Raw genomic sequence first — 22,537 nt, forward strand, 5'->3', positions numbered from 1 at the left:
ATTACAGCAGAACAAAACACATAGCAATCAAGTATCACTTTATCAGAGAAGCTGAAACAACTAAAGAGATCAAACTCGACTACTGCAAAACAGAAGATCAAATTGCAGACATATTCACGAAGGCGTTGTCGAGACCAAGATTTGAAGAATTACGAGCTATGCTCAGAGTCACAGAAATTTGCATCAAGGAGGAGTGTTGAAATTGCTACAAATTTCTAGAATATTCTTAAATATAATATGTATGAAAATAATAGAATATCCTAGAACTATAGTGTGTATGAATATGGTAGAATAATCTAGAACCATAATGTGAATGAATATGGTAGAACAATCTAGAACTATAAGTGTATGTATAAGATAGAAGAATCTAGAACTATCATGATACTAATCTATCATGAAAACTCTAGAAAGACTTAAAATAATGTAGAAACATTCACCACCATTGAGAGGTTTGATGACTTGAGCCTATAAATAGGTAATTGGTATGTTGTAATTGTTAATCCAAGAAATCAATGACATAGCCTTCTTTCTAAAACAATTCTCTAAAACTATCAACTATCATCTAACCAACTACCAACATATTGTTTAAAATGGAATAAACAAACTCAGTCTCGCAAAGAGAGAAAGAGAGGAAGCAGGTGAAGGAAAGGATTTTTCAATTTTTTAAAATGAATCTCAACCTTTTGAAAGTTTTAGTGACACATGTTACATGAAGGTGAGTAGAAATGGAGATGGCCATTTCTTTTGGGTAATGAAGAACATCTGCAACCCTCCAAACATGATATAAATTAATTTTTGCTCCTTTGATAACAAATTTTTTTTGTTGTAACATTAAGAAAGTTCCTCAATCGATATAGTTAAAGACAAATTTCTTTTGAAATATAGAGATTACTGGAGTAGATTTTATCTTTATCATCAAAAGTTTTATCTATTTACATGACCAAGAATTAAAGTCGTAACACATGCTTAAAAGGTCTGATTATCTATAATAGGCGAAGGAATCTTGTGTTCGAGACCAAGGCAGTATGGTTATCAAACTCTCGTGTTAACTTGCTAACTCTTACGAGTTTACGAGTCCACTTGTCCTTTGCGAGTTGACTCTTGAGTAAACTCTTTTTTTAATAGACTCAGAGTAAACTCTATAAACTATAAGTAAACTCGGTAGACTCTTGAGTGAGTCAACGAGTTAACAAGTTAAAAAAATTACACCAAAATATAAGTCATTTTTTATTATTTTTTATGTGCTTAGCATTCAACATACCTTTATTTAGCGTGTTATTCTCAAATACAAAATTCTCATCTTTATTAATATCAAACACTTATTTTCTAATAACATCAAATTCTTGATGAGAGTGATCTATCACTACTATAACCTCTACAAGTTATTGTCTATTAGTGATATATTATTACTAGACTTGATTATTTAAATATTCTGAACTTTATGATTTACTGTTTTATTTTATTATATTGTTAAAATGTTTAATTAGTATGTTATTTATAAATATTTTATTATTATTTTTATATGAAATAAATTTTAATAAATCTATGAGTGGAGTCTATAAAATTCTCACAATCTACGTAGATTCTCGATGAACTTCCAAGAGAATAATTTCTTTAAGAAGAAAGAGAAAAGAAGGATGTCGGCATAATATTTTTATAGGTTTTTTTACTCAATTGCACCTTCTCTCTCCATTAAATGCTCAATGTACACTAGTTTGACTCAATTGCACCTTCCGTTCTTCCTTTTTTTTTATAAAAAAGTTTTTATATTATTAAAATTAAATATTATATTATATAAAATTATTTTTAAATAATTTGAAAATCAGTTATTTATTAAATTAATTTATGTAATATTATTTTACAATATAATTTTGTTATTAAGAAAATGATATTATTAAATTTAAGTGTTTTTGTTATATTATTTAAATTATTTAAGATATTTTTTGGTGAATATATGTTTTAAAATTTGAATTTTGTATAATAATATATTTATTTTAGTAAATATTTATTTTGTATAATAATCTGAATTTTAAAATTTTTAATTTAATTATATTATATAAAATTATTTTTAATTGATTTGAAAATGATTTATTTATTAAATTAATTTATGTAATATTATTTTATAACTTTTTGTAAAGAGAAATATACATGTAAAGAAAAATATAAAAATTGGATAAAATTAGAGTATAATTTTTTATTTATGTTATATGTAATTGTGTAGTTAAATTTATGTTTTGTTAATTTTTGTATGTTGTTGTAATTAAAAAATAATAAAATTAGTTAGTAGTATTAAAATACAGTAAGAAAAACACCGCAAAAAAATATATGAGAAATCAGTCATAGACAAAATACTCAAATTACAGTAATTGAAATGATACTCGACAATAATGAAACATATTAAAAATTACACTTACAATGCAAACATAACAAAACTAATGAGGATATGAAATATGTTGTGCAGAATACATGTCTTCTTTTATTTAGATTGTGCTAACACTTTTAGCACGTCTTCATCATTTTTCAATTCTGTTATGTCATGTTCAATCAAATTTTCGGAATACTTAGAATGACCTGGTTGTCGAAAGAATAATCGTTTAACCAATTGTGATCCGTGAATTCCATTAGGGGGAACCCCTGTAGGTGCAACTTGTTTGATTAGATCCTTGAGTTTCTCCATGCCACATCCCGAAGGAATGCCAAATCTTATTGGATTAGTTCCAGTAAAGGAGTAACCCAAAAACTCACCTTGACGTGGTATGTTCCACTTCCCGTAATACATAATTGCATCATGAGTAGGAGCGATGGTTGATTGAAGCAGGTTGAGTATAGCATCCAGTGTTCTAATAATGGTACATAATAATTCTATAGGGCCAACACACGAGTATTGGTCATTGCACATTAACATTGTGTAAACATCATCATCATTTTTCAATTGTAAAGATTGAATAAAATATTGTTGACCTGCATCTATGAATGGCTTTCGGTAGTAGATTTCATCCAGTAATTGATCGTTAGTTAGTTGAAGGGTGTTGTGCATTCTACGCTTGAGTGTATCAAAAGAACAGTTGTTAGGAACTCGCATTGGTGTTGGAATGAGACTTTGAAAATAAACACCAGTTTGGTTGTAACTGATTGATCCATTTGGAAAAATGAAAGCTAATCTGGAGTTAGTAATGGTCTGACTGCTTGTTTCTCCCAAAAATGACATAGTAATAAGATTGAATTTGGTTTGTGAAATTATGTGGTGTGAGATTGTGTGTTTGTATTGTGTCTGTGTTGTGTTATTTATAGTTGTATGAGTATTCTGCCACGTTGATGTGTATTGGAATCCAATGTTTCTTTTTCCCTAGTAAGTGATGTAGCAGACGTCCATTATAATTTCAGAGTGAACAAAGAGATTATGAGTTGTCCATCTCATGTTAGTTTTGCACACGTCTCTAAAAATTAAATGTATCACCTGTAAAACTGACATGAAATGGACAGCTCATAATGCAGAGTGTTGTTAATTTGGACTGTGATTTTTCCCATGTAATTAAAGCAACAGACGTTCATGATGAATTTCAGAGTGAATAAAGAGATGATGGGCTGTCCATTTCATGACAGTTTTGCAGGTGAGACATTGAATTTTTAGAGACGTTTGCAAATTGCAGAGTATTGTCAATTTGGATTGTGATTTTTCCCTTGTAATTAAAGCAGCAAACGTCCATAGTTATTTTCAGAGTGAATAAAGAGATTATGAGTTGTCCATTTCATGACAGTTTTGCAGGTGAGACATTTAATTTTTAGAGACGTATGCAAATTGCATAGTATTGTCAATTTGGATTGTGATTTTTCCCTTGTAATTAAAGCAGCAAACGTCCATAGTTATTTTCAGAGTGAATAAAGAGATTATGAGTTGTCCATTTCATGTCAGTTTTGTCGATGAGACATTGAATTTTTAAAAACAGTGTAGTGTAAATGACAAAGTATTGTGAATTTTGACAGTTATGTTACCATGTCAACTACTGCAGTAAAAGTGGGTAAACTGAAAATTGCTAATTTAAATTTAAAGGAAAAATTATTTCAATACGTAAAGTGATAACTGAAGACAGACATAAGACATTACATGAAAATCTCAAAGAAGAAATAACTTAGACATGAATGATCCGTAGATTACCAATCTCGTTTGAATATAGGTTCGTGGGATGGAGACAGGTTACTTCCTTTGGGCCCGGAAGAGGAGTCCGTATCACTATCATGGTTTTTGAGTCAACAAGTCTCGTATTCACCTAAGTCCTCAAGATTAGAGGTTGAGCCATGTTGGTTGCCTGGTGGGTCATTATTGTGACAAATTATGGCAAATAACTCCACAAATGGTAGTGATGGATTGTTGTAAAAAATGTTGAACATTTGTCAAACATCAGCATCATCTCGCAGAATAAAAGATGTGTACATATAACGTTGTCCTGACTCAAATATAGGGCACCGAAAATGAAGATGTTGGATATGTTGTTCTGGGTCAATGTTTAGTTTTTGGTGAACAAGTTCAAGCAATTGTGTAAAGGTTATGACCTTGTCAACCATGAAAGTTTTTGTGCTGTTACTAACAAAGATGGTGCCCTCATTAGTATTGCAAATTTGGCCGTCGTAGTAAACACAAACATATGCAGTTAGGTGACACATTGTGGTAGGGATTGAGATGAAAATTTGAAATTGTTACGAATGTCTTTAGCTGTAGTAGTATTTATAGAATTTGGTTATAATTGAGTGAGTCACTAGTTAACTGTGCATTTAGATGAACGGGTAAATGAACACTTAAGCATATTTACAAGGGTCCATAATGTGCAAATTGCTGAGTTAAAACAACAACTGAGTGAAAAAAAACTGAGTTGTCCACGTCATGTCAGTTTTACTGGTGCGACATTAATTTTTTTAGAGATGTGTGAAAATTACCGAGTGTTGTCAATTTCAATTGTGATTTATCCCTGGTAATTGATGGAGCAGAAGTCCATTATAATTATCAGAGTGAAAAAAATTGAGTTGTCCATGTCATGTCTGTTTTACTAGTGCGACATTTATTTTTTTAGAGACGTGTGTAAATTGCTGAGTGTTGTCAATTTTAACTGTGATTTATCTTTGGTAATTGATGGAGTATAAGTCCATTATAATTAGCAGAGTGAAAAAAAAATTGAGTAGTGCATGTCATGTCAGTTTTACTGGTGAGATATTTATTTTTTTAGAGACCTATATAAATTGCCGAGTGTTGTCAATTTCGACTGTGATTTATCCCTGATAATTGATGCAGCAGAAGTCCATTATAATTTCAAAGTAAAAAAAATTGATTTGTGAAAATTGCAGTGTGTCACGAATATTTTTTTTTTGAAGTTTTTGACGTTATTACCATGGAAAAAGTGTTCAAATCATAGTTTTTTTGATTTTGTACTTGTATTTTGAGGTGTTAGTCGATGGAACTGGTGCACGAAATAATTTTTTTTGGATTCTCTGACGTTCAAACTATAGAAAAAATGAGGCACACACATCATTAATGTGTTGGACATAATTTTAAAGAAATGCATAACATGGGCTCTTAAGCATAGTTGTAAGGGTCCAAATCATAGTTTTTTTTATTTTGTACTTGTATTTGGAGGTGTTAGTCGATGGAACTGGTGCACGAAATAATTTTTTTTTGGATTCTTTGACGTTCAAACTATAGAAAAAATGAGTCACAAACATCATTAAGGTGTTGGGCATAATTTTAAAAAAATGCAGAACATGGGCTCTTAAGCATAGTTGCAAGGGTCCAAATCATAGTTTTTTTGATTTTGTACTTGTATTTTGAGGTGTTAGTCGATGGAACTGGTGCACTAAATAATTTTTTTTGGATTCTCTGACATTCAAACTATAGAAAAAATGAGTCACAAACATCATTAATGTGTTGGACATAATTTTAAAAAAATGTAGAACATGGGCTCTTAAGCATAGTTGCAAGGGTCCAAATCATAGTTTTTTTGATTTTGTACTTGTATTTTGAGGTGTTAGTCGATGGAACTGGTGCACTAAATAATTTTTTTTGGATTCTCTGACGTTCAAACTATAGAAAAAATAAGTCACAAACATCATTAATGTGTTGGACATAATTTTAAAAAAATGCAGAACATGGGCTCTTAAGCATAGTTGCAAGGGTCCAAATCATAGTTTTTTTGATTTTGTACTTGTATTTTGAGGTGTTAGTCGATGGAACTGGTGCACTAAATAATTTTTTTTTGGATTCTCTGACGTTCAAACTATAGAAAAAATGAGTCACAAACATCATTAATGTGTTGGACATAATTTTAAAAAAATGCAGAACATGGGCTCTTAAGCATAGTTGCAAGGGTCCAAATCATAGTTTTTTTGATTTTGTACTTGTATTTTGAGGTGTTAGTCGATGGAACTGGTGCACTAAATAATTTTTTTTGGATTTTCTGACGTTCAAACTATAGAAAAAATGAGTCACAAACATCATTAATGTGTTGGACATAATTTTAAAAAAATGCAGAACATGGGCTCTTAAGCATAGTTGCAAGGGTCCAAATCATAGTTTTTTTGATGCCGTTACAGTGGTACTTACACATATTTGATCCCATTATCACAACATTTTATACTTCAATGACCAAGACGATGACCAGTCCCACAAGGTGGTGGACGCCGATTACGTCGAGGATTTCTTCTTTCCAGTATGACTGGTTCTTCCACGTCATGATCATGTTGTTGTTCTATGTTAGTATTTTCAATGTTGGTTGTTGCAGCTGAAGAACTTTGACCTTGTTCTCCAAACGAATGCGGTGCATCGAACTGTTGTAAAGTAGCTAAATATGATGCCGCTGAATTTGGTGTATTGAAATCGACGCCAAATAAATCGGTCATCCATTCATGGGTGGTTGCGGTGACTGACTCGCTAGTGTGGCCAAAAGTTTGATGAACAGGTGAAGGAGTATAATACATTGACTGAGGATGTGGAATTTCAAAATGTGTTTGTTCAACACCTGACCTTGCAACATTTTGTGTAATTGTTGTGCGTGGATCATGTAGTTGTTGTTCAACAGACAAGAACAAAGTAGTGTTTTTTCTATACCATTCCATGTACGCTGGTGTATGTGTCACTATTCCTTCAACCCATTGCCCAGCTAAAATATCGTTGTGTTTGTTTTTCCAGATATTAATCCACTCCGCATGATATTCCATCCAATCAGTGTAATGATTGTCTCGCATGTCAATTTGGTGAAGTAAATCAAGATTCATGGGATCAATAGGGATATCTTGTTGTAGTCCAAACTGTAGCTTCACTCGATTTGTTTGATGTCATTCGACAATCGAGAAACAAATAATTGCAGTACATGCAGACCAAATCTCCATGTCTCTATATGCACGTCTGGGTAGGTGTTCTTCAAATCCTCTATATGGGATCCAAGAAAACTGAAATATATGCCAACAAGGCAACATGTTAGTATGTATGTTTATATTTAAGGTGCAGATCATGATAGTATCATACCTCATGGCTCTCCATATGATCTATACGAGACCTATATCCGACTAAGTCACCATGCGGTGTGGCCCTATATTCTAATCTACCACCACTCCATCTAAAATGTAAAACATACATAATCAGTATTCATTGTAATGTTATAATACACGTCATTGAAATAAAAAAATTTACATTTCGCTATATGTAAATAACCTTTTAGCCAGTGGAAAAGTTATTTCCGGTCGTGGGACTCTTGGTGCAATAAAAGGCATGTGGTACCAAGCCCATGACTGCAATAGTATGACACAACCACCCATAGATTTACCAACCTCCGATGATGCTCGACATAGTTCTCTATACAAGTTTGCTAAGCAAGCCGAACCCCAACTATATTTTTTTGTGTTGTTCAAATCACGTAATAGGTTCAAATACATTAAATGAACTCTATTTCCAGATTTATCAGGAATTAAAGCACCGCCAATCATGTACATTATGTAAGCTCTACACCTGCATTGTAGTTGGTACGTTGTTGGTTCTTCAGGCAATGGTGCGCGCAACATGTTTAGCAACCATGTTAGCTTCAGTGCGGATCCTTTACGTGCATTTTCGGGAGGGACTTCCCCTAGTAACTCGTGGCATAACTCATCCCAATGTAAGAAGCTAGGTCCAGCCACAACACAACCATCGACTCTAATGCCTAGATGAAGTGCAACATCTTCGAGTGTGATGGTGCACTCTCCCCATGGCAGGTGAAAGGTATGTGTTTCAGGCCTCCATCGTTCAACCAATGCAGTGATCAATGCAGGATCAATTTTACACTGTTTGATTAAGGCAATATGTTGGAACCCGGTAGACGATAATAATGGTATAATTTGTGGTTCTGGTTCAGGTATTGTATGGTAATAGGAAGTGATTAACTCATTAATCGTGGTACGTGAACGATGAACATGTTGATGACGCAATAGAGGTTTATCATCCATGAGAATGATGTCAAATGGTAAACCGAATACAAATGATATAAAATTTGAAGTTGGGTGATGCACATGTGCTATTGACATGCACCTCTCATCTATTTATTATTTACACTATGTTCGGTTTTGCAAGCACAAATACACTTAAGATAATTGTAATGCCTTGAGATTCCAAAGCACATTTATAATTTGTCTCGTTGCAAGGCCTCGAGATTCCAAAGCACGTTAACATGACTATGGTACTGTGGTGCATCGAAATTCTAATTCACGTGAATCACTAAAATTTTGTGCACACTGTTCACCCGCATGCGTACGTTAAGGTAATTGTAAATGTCTCGAGAATCCAAAGCACATTTATAAATTGTCTCGTTGCAAGGCCTCGAGATTCCAAAGCACATTAACATCAATTGTGGTACTGTCACGCATCGAGATTCTAATGCACGTGAACCAATGACATTTTCGTGCACACTATTCACCCATATGCGTACGATAAGGTAATTGTAAATGTCTCGAGAATCCAAAGCACATTTATAAATTGTCTCATTGCAAGGCCTCGAGATTCCAAAGCACATTAACATCAACTGTGGTACTGTCACGCATCGAGATTCTAATGCACGTGAACCAATGACATTTTCGTGCACACTATTCACCCACATGCGTATGATAACCGCATTAGCTTTGTTCTCAACATTTCGCATGGCCTCAACATTACACTTAATGTAATTGTAATGCCTCGAGATTCCAAACCACATTTATATTTTGTCTCGTTGTAAGGCCTCGAGATTCCAAAGCACATTAACACGACTGTGGTACTGTGATGCATCGACATTCTAATTCACGTGAACCATGGACCCGTGATAGATTGCATATATAAACCTACCATGTCACCTAATACTTTGCACTGTTGTGTCTAATCAAATTGTGAGAGAAAACAGAGAGGGCTAGCAATGAGGTCAGAGCCTATTTGTGTGTACGTTTATATCAATGGTGAAATCATTCAAAGTTCAAGTGCAAATGCAATTTTCAGAGGTGACAACACAAAGTCGTTACTCTTGAATCCAACAATGACGCTGCCAAATATAATCACTGCAATACAGTCATCAATTACAGATAATGGTGTTACGCCTATAATTAATACCCTTTGGTATCGTTGTCCTGTATATCAATTAAATGGTGAAGTTCAATATAGGGCAATTCAAATTATTGATGAAGAAGGTGTCTCATGCATGTTTCATACATTTCTCAATATGAGAAGTGTAATATGTATGGAACTTAAAGTTGATGTTCATAATTCATTATCACCTACTCAAGTTAATGACCTAAGTTGGGCCGACATGGAGCAGAAGCTGGAGAATACCATGAAATTAGAATGAATAATTTAACATATTTTGTTGTATTGCATTGAAGTTTTTCTCCGTCTTTATTATCTAGTTGTAGTTGTTGCATGCTTTGAAGTTGTTATTTTAATTTACTTCAATAATAATAGTCTACATATGCATCATTTCAGAGATGCTTTGAAGTTTGGTGTTGCACACTGTTCACTCACATGCGTATGTTTATCCCATTAACATGTTTCTGAACAATCCATGTGACCTTGGCATGCGATACAGAACACTGCGGTCAACAATCATGATTAAACGAACAGTCTGTCATGTATATTAATGTGTGAGGTTGCATACTGTTCACTCACATGTGTACACTAAATTACTCACATGCACTTAATGTCCTACCTAACTCTCCTACCTTACCGTCGTAACTAACTTTGCTGCCTAACCCTCCCATCTAACCTTCCGATCTAACTATCTTACCTAACCTTCCAATCTAACACTCTCACCTAACCCTCCCATCTAACCCTCGTAACTAACTCTCCCACCTAACCTTCCAATCTAACTCTCTCATCTAACCTTCCAATCTAACACTCCCACCTAACCCTCCCATCTAACCCTCGTAACTAACTCTCCCAACCTAACCTTCCAATCTAACTCTCCCACCTAACATTACAATCTAACTCTGGTACTAAACTTTCTTAGCCTATATATAATATCACCATTTGACAACAACATATCACACACAACAATTTTCTCACAAAACAAAACTCGATTTGTAACTCTCACACCATTTCCACTCATATCCCATAAGCACCACCATGGCTCCACCTAAAGAAATTCCGACCCTCATTTACCACAGTGGTCACATTGTAGACGATCCAGTTCAAGGATCGACGTACCAATGTACGACCCCAATATTTTTTTACGCCAGTCGTTCTATTACGTTTACACAATTCATTCGAAAAATTAACAATCATCTTCCTACTCGAGCAACTGAACAAGTTTCTCAATTGTTATTTCGTGTCCCTATTTCAATTCATCTCGGTCAGACACGTTTTATTTCGGCTCAACTATTCGACAATGATGATCTTAGAGGCGCGATGGAAACAATTATCCAGAATCCACAATTGAATTCTGCCGAATTCTATGCTGTTACTGAGCTTATTTCTCAACCACAACTATCGTCTCCACAACCCTCATGTCCACAACTACAACTACCGCATCCACAACAGTTACCGTACAACAACATAGACCTCAATAATCCAGTATCTTTATACAACAACCTTGAATCACAAGACCCCTTTGACATTTATACTTCATACACACAAATATTATCCGAGAATGATTCTTTTTTTCATGGCCAACAAACCTCCTTTGACCAACAAAACCATCCTTCATCCCCCTTTACGCCACCTTCACAACTACCACAAACGCAAACATCAAACCGAGATGAACATCCCATTGCTAACGAAGATCCCATTATACGATTTCATCATGAAAACATGGATGATTTTACTGAGGATGAGGATCAACAGTTCTTTGATCACATCAATCAACAAAGCGATGACCAAAGTGATGACCAAACCGATGACGAGGGTGTTGGCAGACCAACGACACCTCCGTCACCTCCGTTGCAATATCAGCAACCTAGGTGTCCAGTAGACTTGAACTTTGACCACCTACCACACTATATTGATCGACCCCATTTTGTTCATCAGCAACATAATGTACAACCACCAGTCGGTGTACTCGAGGTTGGCATGATCTTCGATGACAAATCACAATGTATTCGAGCAATCAAAGAATACAACATCAGAAATCATTTTGATTGCAGAACAATTTACTCTGACCAAAGAAGGCTACACTTCGTCTGCAAGTTACATGAAAATGGTTGTACATGGAGCTTGGGCGCATGCAATTCAAAGAGGCATAACAAATGGATTATCAAGAGTATCAGAGGTCATCACACTTGTCTCGTGCCGATGCTTAGACAAAATCATCGCCAACTCGACAAACACGTCATAGCACAGATCATCCAACCAATTGTCAAAACAAACCCAACTGTCTCCATCAAGACATTGATTGCAGAGATCAAAACGTTCATGAATTATACCCCATCCTACAAGAAGACATGGTTAGCAAAGCAAAAAGAATTGGAGATGATTCATGGAAACTGGGAAGAATCATATGCCAAACTGCCAAAACTTTTCGGAGCTTTGCAATCTTGTGTTCCCGGGACTGTGGTCGCTGCTCAAACAGAATCCTTGTATGAGGGGGGAGAAATAGTACCGGGCAAAAGATTGTTTAAACGTGTCTTTTGATCATTTGGTCCATGCATGGTTTTGCATATTGCAAACCCATTGTACAAGTAGATGGTACATGGCTTTACGGAAAGTATACTGGCACACTGTTGATAGCTACCGCACAAGATGGAGCTAACCATATCTTCCCGATTGCCTATGCCATTGTAGAAGGGGAGACAACTTCAGCTTGGGGTTTTTTCTAAAGAATTTGAGAAGACATGTTACTCCGCAAATTAACATTTCTCTTATTTCAGACCGACACCCCTCAATTATAAGTGCCTACAACAACCCAAGTAACTTATGGGTCCAGGACACATCCCATTTCTTTTGCCTGCGCCACATTGCACAAAACTTTCTTCGTGGTAACTCAAACTGCAAACATTTAAAGAAACCACTTATGTTGGCTGGTGAGAATCTATTTTATTTATTCGTTATAATTTTCTTTCAATCAAATTTTATAACATAATACATTGATTAAATATTTACAGGGTACGCATACACGGAGAAGATGCACTGGCGACATCTTGGGGATATTCGTGCGAATAAGCCAAGTGCAGCTGAATGGCTTGATCAATTACCCAAACAAAAATGGGTACAATGCTTTGATGAGGGGAAACGTTGGGGACATATGACTACCAATTTTTCGGAGTCTGTTAATTCCATGTTAAAAAACACAAGACATTTACCGGTGTCATCATTGGTTGAGGAGACCTATTTCAAGACCGCACTACTCTTTGCTAATAGAGGTCGACAAACTCAGGCAATGATCAACTCCGGCTCACAGTATTCTGAAGTCGTCTTCGATGCAATCAATAGTGGTCAACAAGAATCTAATACACACATTGTAAATGAATTCGACAGACACAATCACACTTTTATTATAACCGAGACTCAATCCCCACTTGAAACACCCAGATCACCTGGAAGGTTTAGAGTAATGTTACAATCCCAAAAGTGTGATTGTGGTGAATTTCAGGCTAAACATTTACCGTGTTCTCACATCATGGCTGCCTGTAAATCTGTCAATGTTGATCCCATGACCTATGTGCCGATGATATTCACTTTACAACACATTTTGCACATCTACGACAACTCCTTTGGTTTATCGCCACACGAATCAATGTGGCAAAAATATGAAGGAGATCAGTGGAGTCCTGATCCAAGGAGAAAGAGGACTGCAAAGGGTCGTCCAGTTTCAACTCGCATTCCTACTGAGATGGACGAAGACGAAAATGAACGAGCAAGTAGAAAAAAATGTGGACTTTGCCGGCAACATGGTCATAGCATAAATAATTGTCCTAATGTATCCTCATCTTAGTTTTTCCATAGACAAATGTCATTGTTTAAATATTTTATTGATGACGTAGTATAATGTTCTTATATAAATAAATTGTTAAAAGCTTTAGTTTTATCATTTTTAATTAAATCTAAAAACATAAACAAACTAATTATATTTAGTAAAATAGTTAAATTAAAAATTTTAAAATTCAGATTATTATACAAAATAAATATTTACTAAAATAAATATATTATTATACAAAATTCAGATTTTAAAATATATATTCACCAAAAAATATCTTAAATAATTTAAATAATATAACAAAAATATTTAAATTTAATAATATCATTTTCTTAATAACAAAATTAAATTATAAAATAATATTACATAAATTAATTTAATAAATAACTAATTTTCAAATTATTTAAAAATAATTTTATATAATATAATATTTAATTTTAATAATATAAAAAAAATTTTAAAAAAAAAAGGAAGAACGGAAGTCGGGGTGTGAGAACCCGACTTCAGTGAAGGAGCCAAAACAGGTGTAGTTTCGGAATATTTTTCCAAATTAGTGTACATTGAGCATTTACTGGAGAGAGAAGGTGTAATTGAGTAAAAAAACCTATTTTTATACCATTTCAATACTTTTTGTGCTTATTTAAAGAAACCTCGTGTCAATCATGGTGAGGCCTAGAGTCTTCCATTATGAAAGTGCACGCTTCATAGAGGCATAATTTCCTAACAACTTACTGGAGAGAGAAGGTGTAATTGAGTAAAAAAACCTATTTTTATACCATTTCAATACTTTTTGTGCTTATTTAAAGAAACCTCGTGTCAATCATGGTGAGGCCTAGAGTCTTCCATTATGAAAGTGCACGCTTCATAGAGGCATAATTTCCTAACAACTTACTGGAGAGAGAAGGTGTAATTGAGTAAAAAAACCTATTTTTATACCATTTCAATACTTTTTGTGCTTATTTAAAGAAACCTCGTGTCAATCATGGTGAGGCCTAGAGTCTTCCATTATGAAAGTGCACGCTTCATAGAGGCATAATTTCCTAACAACTCATTAAAATAATACAAAATATAAAAAGCACTGTTTACTGCTTTTATCCTATTCTTCTGCAAAAGTCAAGTCATCAACTGAGACCATTACTTCTGCAAAAGTGAACAAAGACAAAAGCAAAGACAGCGGATTTGCACATGATGGATAGGGGAATCCCGTAATTGCCTCTGGCAAACAGCCCTTTCAAATATGGCCAGAAGCACACTACCACATACGTACTACAGATGAACTCCCCTAGTCCACTCCCATTCCCACTATGAGTTGGTTGCAACCCCCAAAACTTGATCAATATTGCTGTCAAATAAACCAGCAAAATGGTCGTGCCTATAACAAAAACTGGAGATTCGTTGAATGTGAACCTTCCAGCATCTGTACTGTTTTCATCAGCACTAGAAGTTGGGTATTCCTTCTCCGTTATGTCAAAAGCAATGTCCGATAACCCTGATAGCTGAACCATGCCATTCAAAAATCCAAGAAACGATGCAGTCGTTGTTCTAACTATGCACATTCTCTGATTGTTCCACCATTGTCGCATTGACAATCCAATTTTAACGTACTCTAATAGAGTATATACGTTATAAATCACAAAAAGGGTAATTGGAATCCAAAGGCCAAGTCCCTGGAGCAAAAACAAATTGGATTGGAGTTAAATCTTTTGTATCAACGGAGATATAAGGTTTGGTCTGATAATAAAGGGAGAAAGAACTAACAACTAATAAAAACTAAGGAACTAATAACTAGCATTTACTGATAATAAAAAAAAATCCTTTGCATTAACATTGCAATTAAAATTGGATTGGAATTAGGATCAAACCTTGGGAAAGATATTGGTGTTGGTAATCATGCAATACGCAAGTAGAGCAATGTAGCAAACTAGGAACACACCTCTTAAGCTCAAAGTGGAAACCCAGAAATAAGACAAGCCTGCTCTGAACTGGATTTTACCAAAGAGCATGCACATAAGAGGAGAATGCTTTCCAAAAAAGATTACAGTGTGGCCAGTGAACCATCTCTTTTGTTGTAACATTGTAGAGAGTAATCCTCCGGGAGCGCATCCTGTGAAGGCAATTGGATCTGGTGTACAACACTCTGATCTCCAACCTCTTCTTTTCATACTCAACCCAGTTAGCACATCTTCTGTGAGTGATCCATACAACCACCCCATCTAATAAAGTTCCCAAAATCCTCAAAGGTTATTAACTAACAATTTTTCAAAAATTGTTAATTTTGTTTGAAAAATTATACTATTTGTTTCTATTGCATACCTGTTTACCCCACCAAGTGCCATCTTCATATCCACAATCAGCGACTTGGATTGCTGCCTCAATAAAGCTGGAAGGAGTAATATCATTTGCAGAATATGCACTCCCTTCCATAGCATGAGCTGCTGATTTGACAAACTCCTCTAAACTTCCAAATTGTTGTATCAATATCTTTTCTTCTAATTTTCCTGCGGAAGATACAAAATAAACGTGTATTGCATTCAACCATTGAATTACTACATACTATTATTTTCCTTGCTTGTGTTAAATTTTTATCAAAATGAAACAAGTACATCTTTTAAAATTAGTATAAGATTTCGTAAATATATTGAAAGACCATTCAATCTAACATGGATTTTGAGATATAATGATGAATCATGGAAATATCGGTATTCGAGTAAGAGAAGGACCATTTCTCCTGCTTCCAGTTTCATCAGGATAAACACCATAAATAGCTTTTCTTCTATGGAAGGTGTTTGTTCCGCAATAGAAAGGCCCTTGAAGTCCTGCCATGCCCCGCACTATGTACTGCATTAGACAAAACAAGAAAACTGTTTGTTTACAATGCTATATAGTTGATAAACTATACTAGTAAAGAGTAAAAGAACTTCATTCGAAGTTCAAAAATACCTCAAATACAGCCACCCACTGATTTCCGAAAGGGTCATCTTTTATTCCGTCATAGAATTGTTGGAAACATTGAACGAAAGCAACTTCTTTTCCACTTTTTGAATCCATCAAAATGCACATAGCGTGTTGAACAATCTTGGGATTGTTCACAAACATGTCACAGTCCACGTTCAACATAAAGGGGGCATTAGTCATCAACCCAGACACCCTGGTCTGCGCATATCAGTTACTAAGAAAGATGAGAATGGAATTCAGAGACATAAATTCAAAATAAATTTGGGGTTCATACATTAACTTAAAAGAATATGAGAATCAAAATTACTTCATTTAAGAAACTTACCAACACATTCATAGCTCCGGCTTTGTAATTATGTGGATACTGTGGCCTCTTCTCTCTTGATATGTATATTAGGTGAGGCAACTGATCAGAAAGGCCATCCATGTTCTCAAATATAACCTGCCCACACGTATTGTATATTAGTCTTTCTAGTTGTTTTGTTGTTCCTTCTTCTAGTGCGCAACAATGGCAGAAAAAATTAGAAGTTTGAAAGATGAATACACATGAACAAAAAATAAGAGGTTCTCATAAACTAAAAATACTAATAATTTGAGTGTTTAGATTTTTGGAAATAAGAAATGAATACAAGAGAAGTATTTATATTTAATGAATTGCCCATAAGCCCGGGTTTGTTAAATAGAAACCTAAAATACAAGCGTTATATGTACCTGATATGAATATTCTTTACTATATCGGTTACCTTAATTATGGTTGGATGATTTCTTTGCTCTGTATTTGAGAAAACTGCATATTCTCCATCAAGTTGGAATGGAATTGTTTTGCTTGTCACCTCTTCAAGATTTTGGCTAAGATTGTGATACATATCCTGCAAAGTACAACACACAAATAATTTTGTAGTTCATATGGTCAGACAATTTGCAAGTTTGTACATATCTCCTAATTTCCTTTACCCTAATATTCGGTACTTAATTGGGAGACAGGAGACTATTTTGGATTGTTAATTTCTCAACCAAAATGCAGGGCAAGGTTGTTGTACTTATACTTACCTTCATTTGTAACCATTCTTGTTTGAATTCAAGGGACTCTTCACTTTTGCTAATGGCAACATTAGAGAAGTATCTGAAGGGTGCTCTGACCTGCACGTTGTACTTCTTACAGAAAGGTACCCAAAACTTGGCGAATTTAGAGGCTTCTACAAGGGCATAGAAAGTAAGTGGGGAACAGCCATCATCAGAAACATAGCAAGCTAACTTGTTAGCTGGATAATCAAGTGCCAACAGAGACAACACAGTATTGATTGTGATGATGGGTGGCTCAAGTACAGGATCTGCTGTTGTCACAAACATGTCTACAGGTGGAAGCTCAGGTACCCTATTGAAATAAACAAAAAGCAAAGTAAGAACATGCACGTGTACAATCATATGCCATGCCACTAACAAGTAACAAGCAAGAATAAGCATTTAGTAACCTACAACTTTAGCTAGTACTTGTAGAACAAGGGAATTGGTTATCAAATTCAAAACAGCTTAATTGTAATTCTGTGTTGTACGTACCGTTGAAGGAGACGATTTGGGTGGGTTATGGTTACTGCAGGACTCCACTTGGTGTTAAGAATCACAATCCAAATGAAGGTGAACCAGGATTCGCATATGAAAGCAAGGAACCATGGGAAAGTGAAATTATTGGATGAGAAAACACGATAACTGAGATTCAAGAGGAGAAGGACTAAAATCAAGGTGTCTATTACTCTTTGAAATGTGCGCTTGAACCAAATTTTTTCAGAGAGAGGGAGAACATGTCCTTGGTTGGCCATTGAGCAAATTTTAAGAGACTAGAAAGGTTTGGTATGTATGCAGAATGTGGCGTTGAGAGGATCTGAACTAGATTAGACTGGTTGAAAGTACAAAGGTAACAAAACATAAAATATTGGAAAATAATTTCTTTCAATCCCTTATCATCATAACCTGCCTAATCACAGTCCATTATCATATCTTGTAGTACCAGTGTATAAAAGAGTGAATTTGGACAGTACTTAATATAGCATAATCCATGTGCTTTGAATGATAAAAAAAATGGCAAAAAGGAGAAATATTTATTGTGGTTTCTCAAAGTGTCAAATCCTGACAGTTTAGTTTCTCAAAAATAAGAAATTTAAATTTAATTTTTAAATATACAAAAACATAATAAATTAATCTTGTTAATTTTCTCTGTTGACTTTAATGTTTCTCCCTATATGGTATGGGACATAATTATTAGTCTTTATATATAAATAAGATTTCATGTCATTAATTAATTATTATTTTACTCTTTCAAAGAAAAATCTTACTGAAAATATTAATTCACAAAAAATAAAATATCTAATTAAATAATCTCAAACACAACACTCTTTTATGAATGATGTATAAAATTACAATTATTAAACAAGAAGTTCAATACAATGCAAAAAATTATTTTAGACATGCACACTTGAAGGTTGGAATGGAATTTGAGGTTGTTGGAATGCTTACTTATCTTATAAGAGACTACACCATATTTTATGGATGAGATATTAAGTGAAAGAATAATGATCACATTAGACTTAAAACAATTTGCAAACAAAAGGAGTGTCCATGAGAGATTTATTAGGTGTTCAAATTAAATTAAATCAAACCATTAAATCATCAAATCAATCCCAAAAAATCAATTAAATAAAAAATTACAAAAATAAAAAACTCAAAATATCACATACTTTTTTATTGTTTGATTTGATTTTTTATTATTGTTATAAAAATTAAATCAAATCACATATTATAATTATATTGATTATATTAATGTATGTTTATAGTATGTGACTTATAGTGTATTTCTTTCTATCATAAATTTTTAATATTTGATTTGTGTTGTGATAATTAATAATAAGAATGAGATGATTTATTACATTCATTTATTTTATCATCAAGGTGCATATTATTATTTTATTTGTTTATATTAATGTATGCTTATAGTATGTGACTTATAGTGTATTTTTTTTTTCTATCATAAACTTTTAATATTTGATTTGTGTTGTGATAATTAATAATAAGTATTAGATGATTTATTACATTCCTTTACTTTACAACCAAGGTGCATATTATACTTTTATTGGTTAAAAAAGATGTAGCAATATTCTCAAAATAATGTTAAATATCAAGTGATGAAGCGTGTGTAGACAGAGGAGCCAACTTTGTACGCGAGTTGCTGGCACAAGATGCTGCAGGTTAAGGCGAGGAAGGGAGTGTAGAAATTGTCGAAGGTTGAGGGTTGGTGAATGTCGATCAGAGGGGAGAGGAGGGGGTCTACGTTGCGGAGGTAGTGGAACGCGATCTCGATCTCGTCGTTGTAGGAGAGTTAGCACGCCACTATGCGAGGGACCACAGTTAAGGTTTGTGGCGGAGCAACCTTGAGGTGGTGTTGCGACCGCTAGGTATGATGAAGTGTTTGTCGTCAATAATGGCGGAGATGGTGGAGCTTTGAGGCGATGGGAGTAGAGAACGAAGGGAAGAAGAAGAGTGTTGGTGAGTGGAAATAGTGGTTTGTAATGGCGGTGTGCGACAAAGTGTGTTAGCGATTTGAGATATGGTGTAGTGTGTTGATGAAGGGAAATAATGGTTTTCGGCGAAGAAGAAGAATAGAGAAGAGAGAGGAAGGAGAAGAAAAGGATATAATAGGAAAGTGTTGGATTTTTTGGCTCCCTTCCTATATGGAATAAAGACTCAAATGAGAAGGCCCATGTGTCTCACTTATTTAAGTAGAGAGGGGTCAGATTAGAGAGTGAGATATAGTGAGAGAGAAAATCATTGGGATTTTGGCATACCCGTTAGAGAGTGTTTTTTATATTGCAATTGCGGATTTATTCACTGTTGGATCAGACTGATTTTTGGACAGCAGGTTCTACACGAGTGATAATTCAAATTGCTGGTTGGATCGGAAAAAAGATATATGTAGAGAGAGATAAGTATTTCGCATTATCTGTTCTATATTTTGAGGTTTTAGCTTCTTGTTTTTATTGTACCAATTTGGGAGTTTGTTTTGATTTGACTGTTTGCATCATGTTTTAGTACACTTGTTGAAGATTCTCTTGTATCTTCATTGATTATTGTGGAGTTATTTCTTTGATTTGGACGACCCGTGATTTTTACCCTTGCATTGAGGGGTTTTCCACGTTAAACAAATTGTGTCTTTGTTTTTTTCCTTAATTTCTATTTTGCGCTCTATATTTCATTGATGTTTCTCACAGGTTAAGTTTGAGGGAATTTATTTTTGCTGCTTATTACTTTGTTATAGAATTTGTTATTGTGTTGACCTATTTCCCGATCAGAGTGAGAGTGTTATTGAATTACAAGTGTGAGGTGAAATTTCACATGAGACAAAAGTGAAAAAGTTGAACACCAAAATGAGGAGAAGACCCATAAAAGATTCACCTTAAAATGTTTTGCTTATTCACGGTGGACTGTCTTGTTTGTTAATTATTTACAAACTACTCTTAAAAGATGTAACAAGAAGGTTTGTGTTATTTTTCTTTGTTTTTGGTGTGAAAACTCAATTTTATTAACTGTTTTCTTTTTCAGTTTAATCCTATTCATTGTTAATTTCTAATCAGATTCACATTGAGCCATTCTAATCAGCTTTGCTCTTTGTATGCTTTAGGATGACCCTGATTCATATAATATCAAAAAATTAACCACACGTTGAGAGCAGTTTGTAGTAAACACAACATAAAAACAATATAGTCAAGGAACCCTGAATTTTGATAACTTTACTATAGTATCAAAATCTTCTTGACTGATAGAGTATGTATTCATCAATTCCACAACTTGCTGAACTGCTTCAGCCTGATCATTTCAAAAAGGGCAATGAGATTCAATCAAGTTCAGCATTTCAGCTTAAAACATTTGGTATGTTTAAAACTAAAGAACACGTGTACTTCAAACCACCTTAGGCAGGGTTGGCAGGGGCTCTGTCATTTCTTTAAGAAGAGTAAGGTATTCCATGCGAATGGTATCCCTGCAACCATTTAATGAAGCATGATTATAATGAGTCTACTAGACATCGTTGTAATGGAGATCTAGGCTACCAAAAGTCTACTGGACATGTAATTTCCAAAACATAATACATAAGCACATCATACCATTTTCAAATTATCCCATATTTGTAGTACATAAAACAGAAGCGCCTAAGCTAAGATTGACAATTTAACACATGAAAATCAATAACATATTGACAGACAAATTCAAAGGGTTGGAGCTGCACTTGATTTCTATCCAAAATCTAACCAAAATCATCAAGGTTTACAAATAATTTGCAAGTATTGACAGAAGCATTCAGCAAGTAGCCAGATGAAATTAAACTCCCTGAATTAGAAGCATGAGAGAAGATGCAAACTGAAGGTAAAATATTGAATTCATATTTACCTTCCCGAACTAGATTCACGAGAAGCAAGAATGTGAACATGAAGATCATCCAAAAGCCTTAAGTTTTTGCCCATTGTTGAGTTCTTTCCCAGACACCCACCAAACCGGTTGAAATTTCGTTCTCCCTGCAGATATAATGCAAGTTGTGATACAAAACTAAAAACAAAATCAGATGAGTTCAATGAAAAAGACAGTAGAAAAAAAAAATAGAAAAACCCACAAAAGCCCACCATGCTGCACGCATATGACAACTACAATTTGTGATGTAAAATCATCCACGACTCTACCTAAATGTTTTAGGTGAAGATATTCCAAACAGTTTAACGGTTTTATATCTCTAACTAGTATCATATTCACATTGAGCCATTCTAATCAGTTTTGCTTCATTTCTTTTTAACACTATTATTATTATTATTATTATTATTATTATTATTATTATTATTATTATTATTCAGATTGGGCTTCAAGTGTAGAAGTTCATCACTGCAATCTGTTATTTCTATCAGTTTATTAAAAAACGGGACCATCTTGAACCCAAATATGAAAGAATAAATAAAAATAAACAAAAACAAAAAAAAAGAAGGAGAAGAATTAGGTACAAAAAAGAAAAGGAAAAACGAAGGAAAAACAAAAACAACAAAAAGGAATGGGCACCGTCGTGCATGCCATATGTAGTTTGTGCCAAATTATCTTTTAGGTGGTCCTTGATTCCTTCCTTTTGATTACCAAACAACGTAAAATCAAAACAAATAAAACAGGGGCAG

At 34.2% G+C, this 22,537-nt stretch overlaps 4 protein-coding genes across 5 annotated transcripts; 1 reads left to right on the top strand and 3 right to left on the bottom strand.

The window, feature by feature from the left end:
* Positions 1 to 7,320: 7,320 nt before the first annotated feature.
* Positions 7,321 to 8,463, bottom strand: LOC112998572 (serine/threonine-protein phosphatase 7 long form homolog). The gene is made up of 3 exons (XM_026124690.1): positions 7,697 to 8,463; positions 7,511 to 7,601; positions 7,321 to 7,434 (listed from the first exon to the last, which is right to left on the bottom strand). Exons 1-3 carry the CDS (start codon positions 8,461 to 8,463, stop codon positions 7,321 to 7,323), a joined length of 972 nt encoding a protein of 323 aa, XP_025980475.1.
* A 2,073-nt stretch (positions 8,464 to 10,536) lies between these two features.
* On the top strand, positions 10,537 to 13,422 carry LOC106795431 (uncharacterized). Its single transcript, XM_014765024.2, has 2 exons — positions 10,537 to 12,492; positions 12,574 to 13,422. The coding sequence occupies exons 1-2, from the start codon at positions 12,483 to 12,485 to the stop codon at positions 13,401 to 13,403; spliced, it is 840 nt and encodes a 279-aa protein (XP_014620510.1). The 5' UTR covers positions 10,537 to 12,482; the 3' UTR covers positions 13,404 to 13,422.
* Positions 13,423 to 13,975: 553 nt separating this feature from the next.
* On the bottom strand, positions 13,976 to 18,470 carry LOC100788824 (cellulose synthase-like protein H1). Its single transcript, XM_003540242.5, has 9 exons — positions 17,898 to 18,470; positions 17,391 to 17,715; positions 17,084 to 17,209; positions 16,666 to 16,782; positions 16,326 to 16,538; positions 16,106 to 16,223; positions 15,699 to 15,883; positions 15,248 to 15,598; positions 13,976 to 15,052 (listed from the first exon to the last, which is right to left on the bottom strand). The coding sequence occupies exons 1-9, from the start codon at positions 18,155 to 18,157 to the stop codon at positions 14,507 to 14,509; spliced, it is 2,241 nt and encodes a 746-aa protein (XP_003540290.1). The 5' UTR covers positions 18,158 to 18,470; the 3' UTR covers positions 13,976 to 14,506.
* Positions 18,471 to 20,995: 2,525 nt separating this feature from the next.
* LOC100500251 (uncharacterized) lies at positions 20,996 to 22,488 on the bottom strand. 2 transcript variants are annotated; one of them, XM_006591778.4, is made up of 4 exons: positions 22,004 to 22,488; positions 21,774 to 21,898; positions 21,297 to 21,366; positions 20,996 to 21,194 (listed from the first exon to the last, which is right to left on the bottom strand). In XM_006591778.4, exons 1-4 carry the CDS (start codon positions 22,004 to 22,006, stop codon positions 21,093 to 21,095), a joined length of 300 nt encoding a protein of 99 aa, XP_006591841.1. In that variant the 5' UTR covers positions 22,007 to 22,488; the 3' UTR covers positions 20,996 to 21,092. The 2 variants fall into 2 exon arrangements, with proteins under 2 accessions (XP_006591841.1, NP_001235358.1); NM_001248429.2 differs by having other exon boundaries at positions 21,064 to 21,194; positions 21,994 to 22,038.
* Positions 22,489 to 22,537: the final 49 nt, after the last annotated feature.

This window comes from Glycine max, chromosome 12 (assembly GCF_000004515.6).
Source record: "Glycine max cultivar Williams 82 chromosome 12, Glycine_max_v4.0, whole genome shotgun sequence".
Taxonomy (NCBI): domain Eukaryota; kingdom Viridiplantae; phylum Streptophyta; class Magnoliopsida; order Fabales; family Fabaceae; genus Glycine; species Glycine max.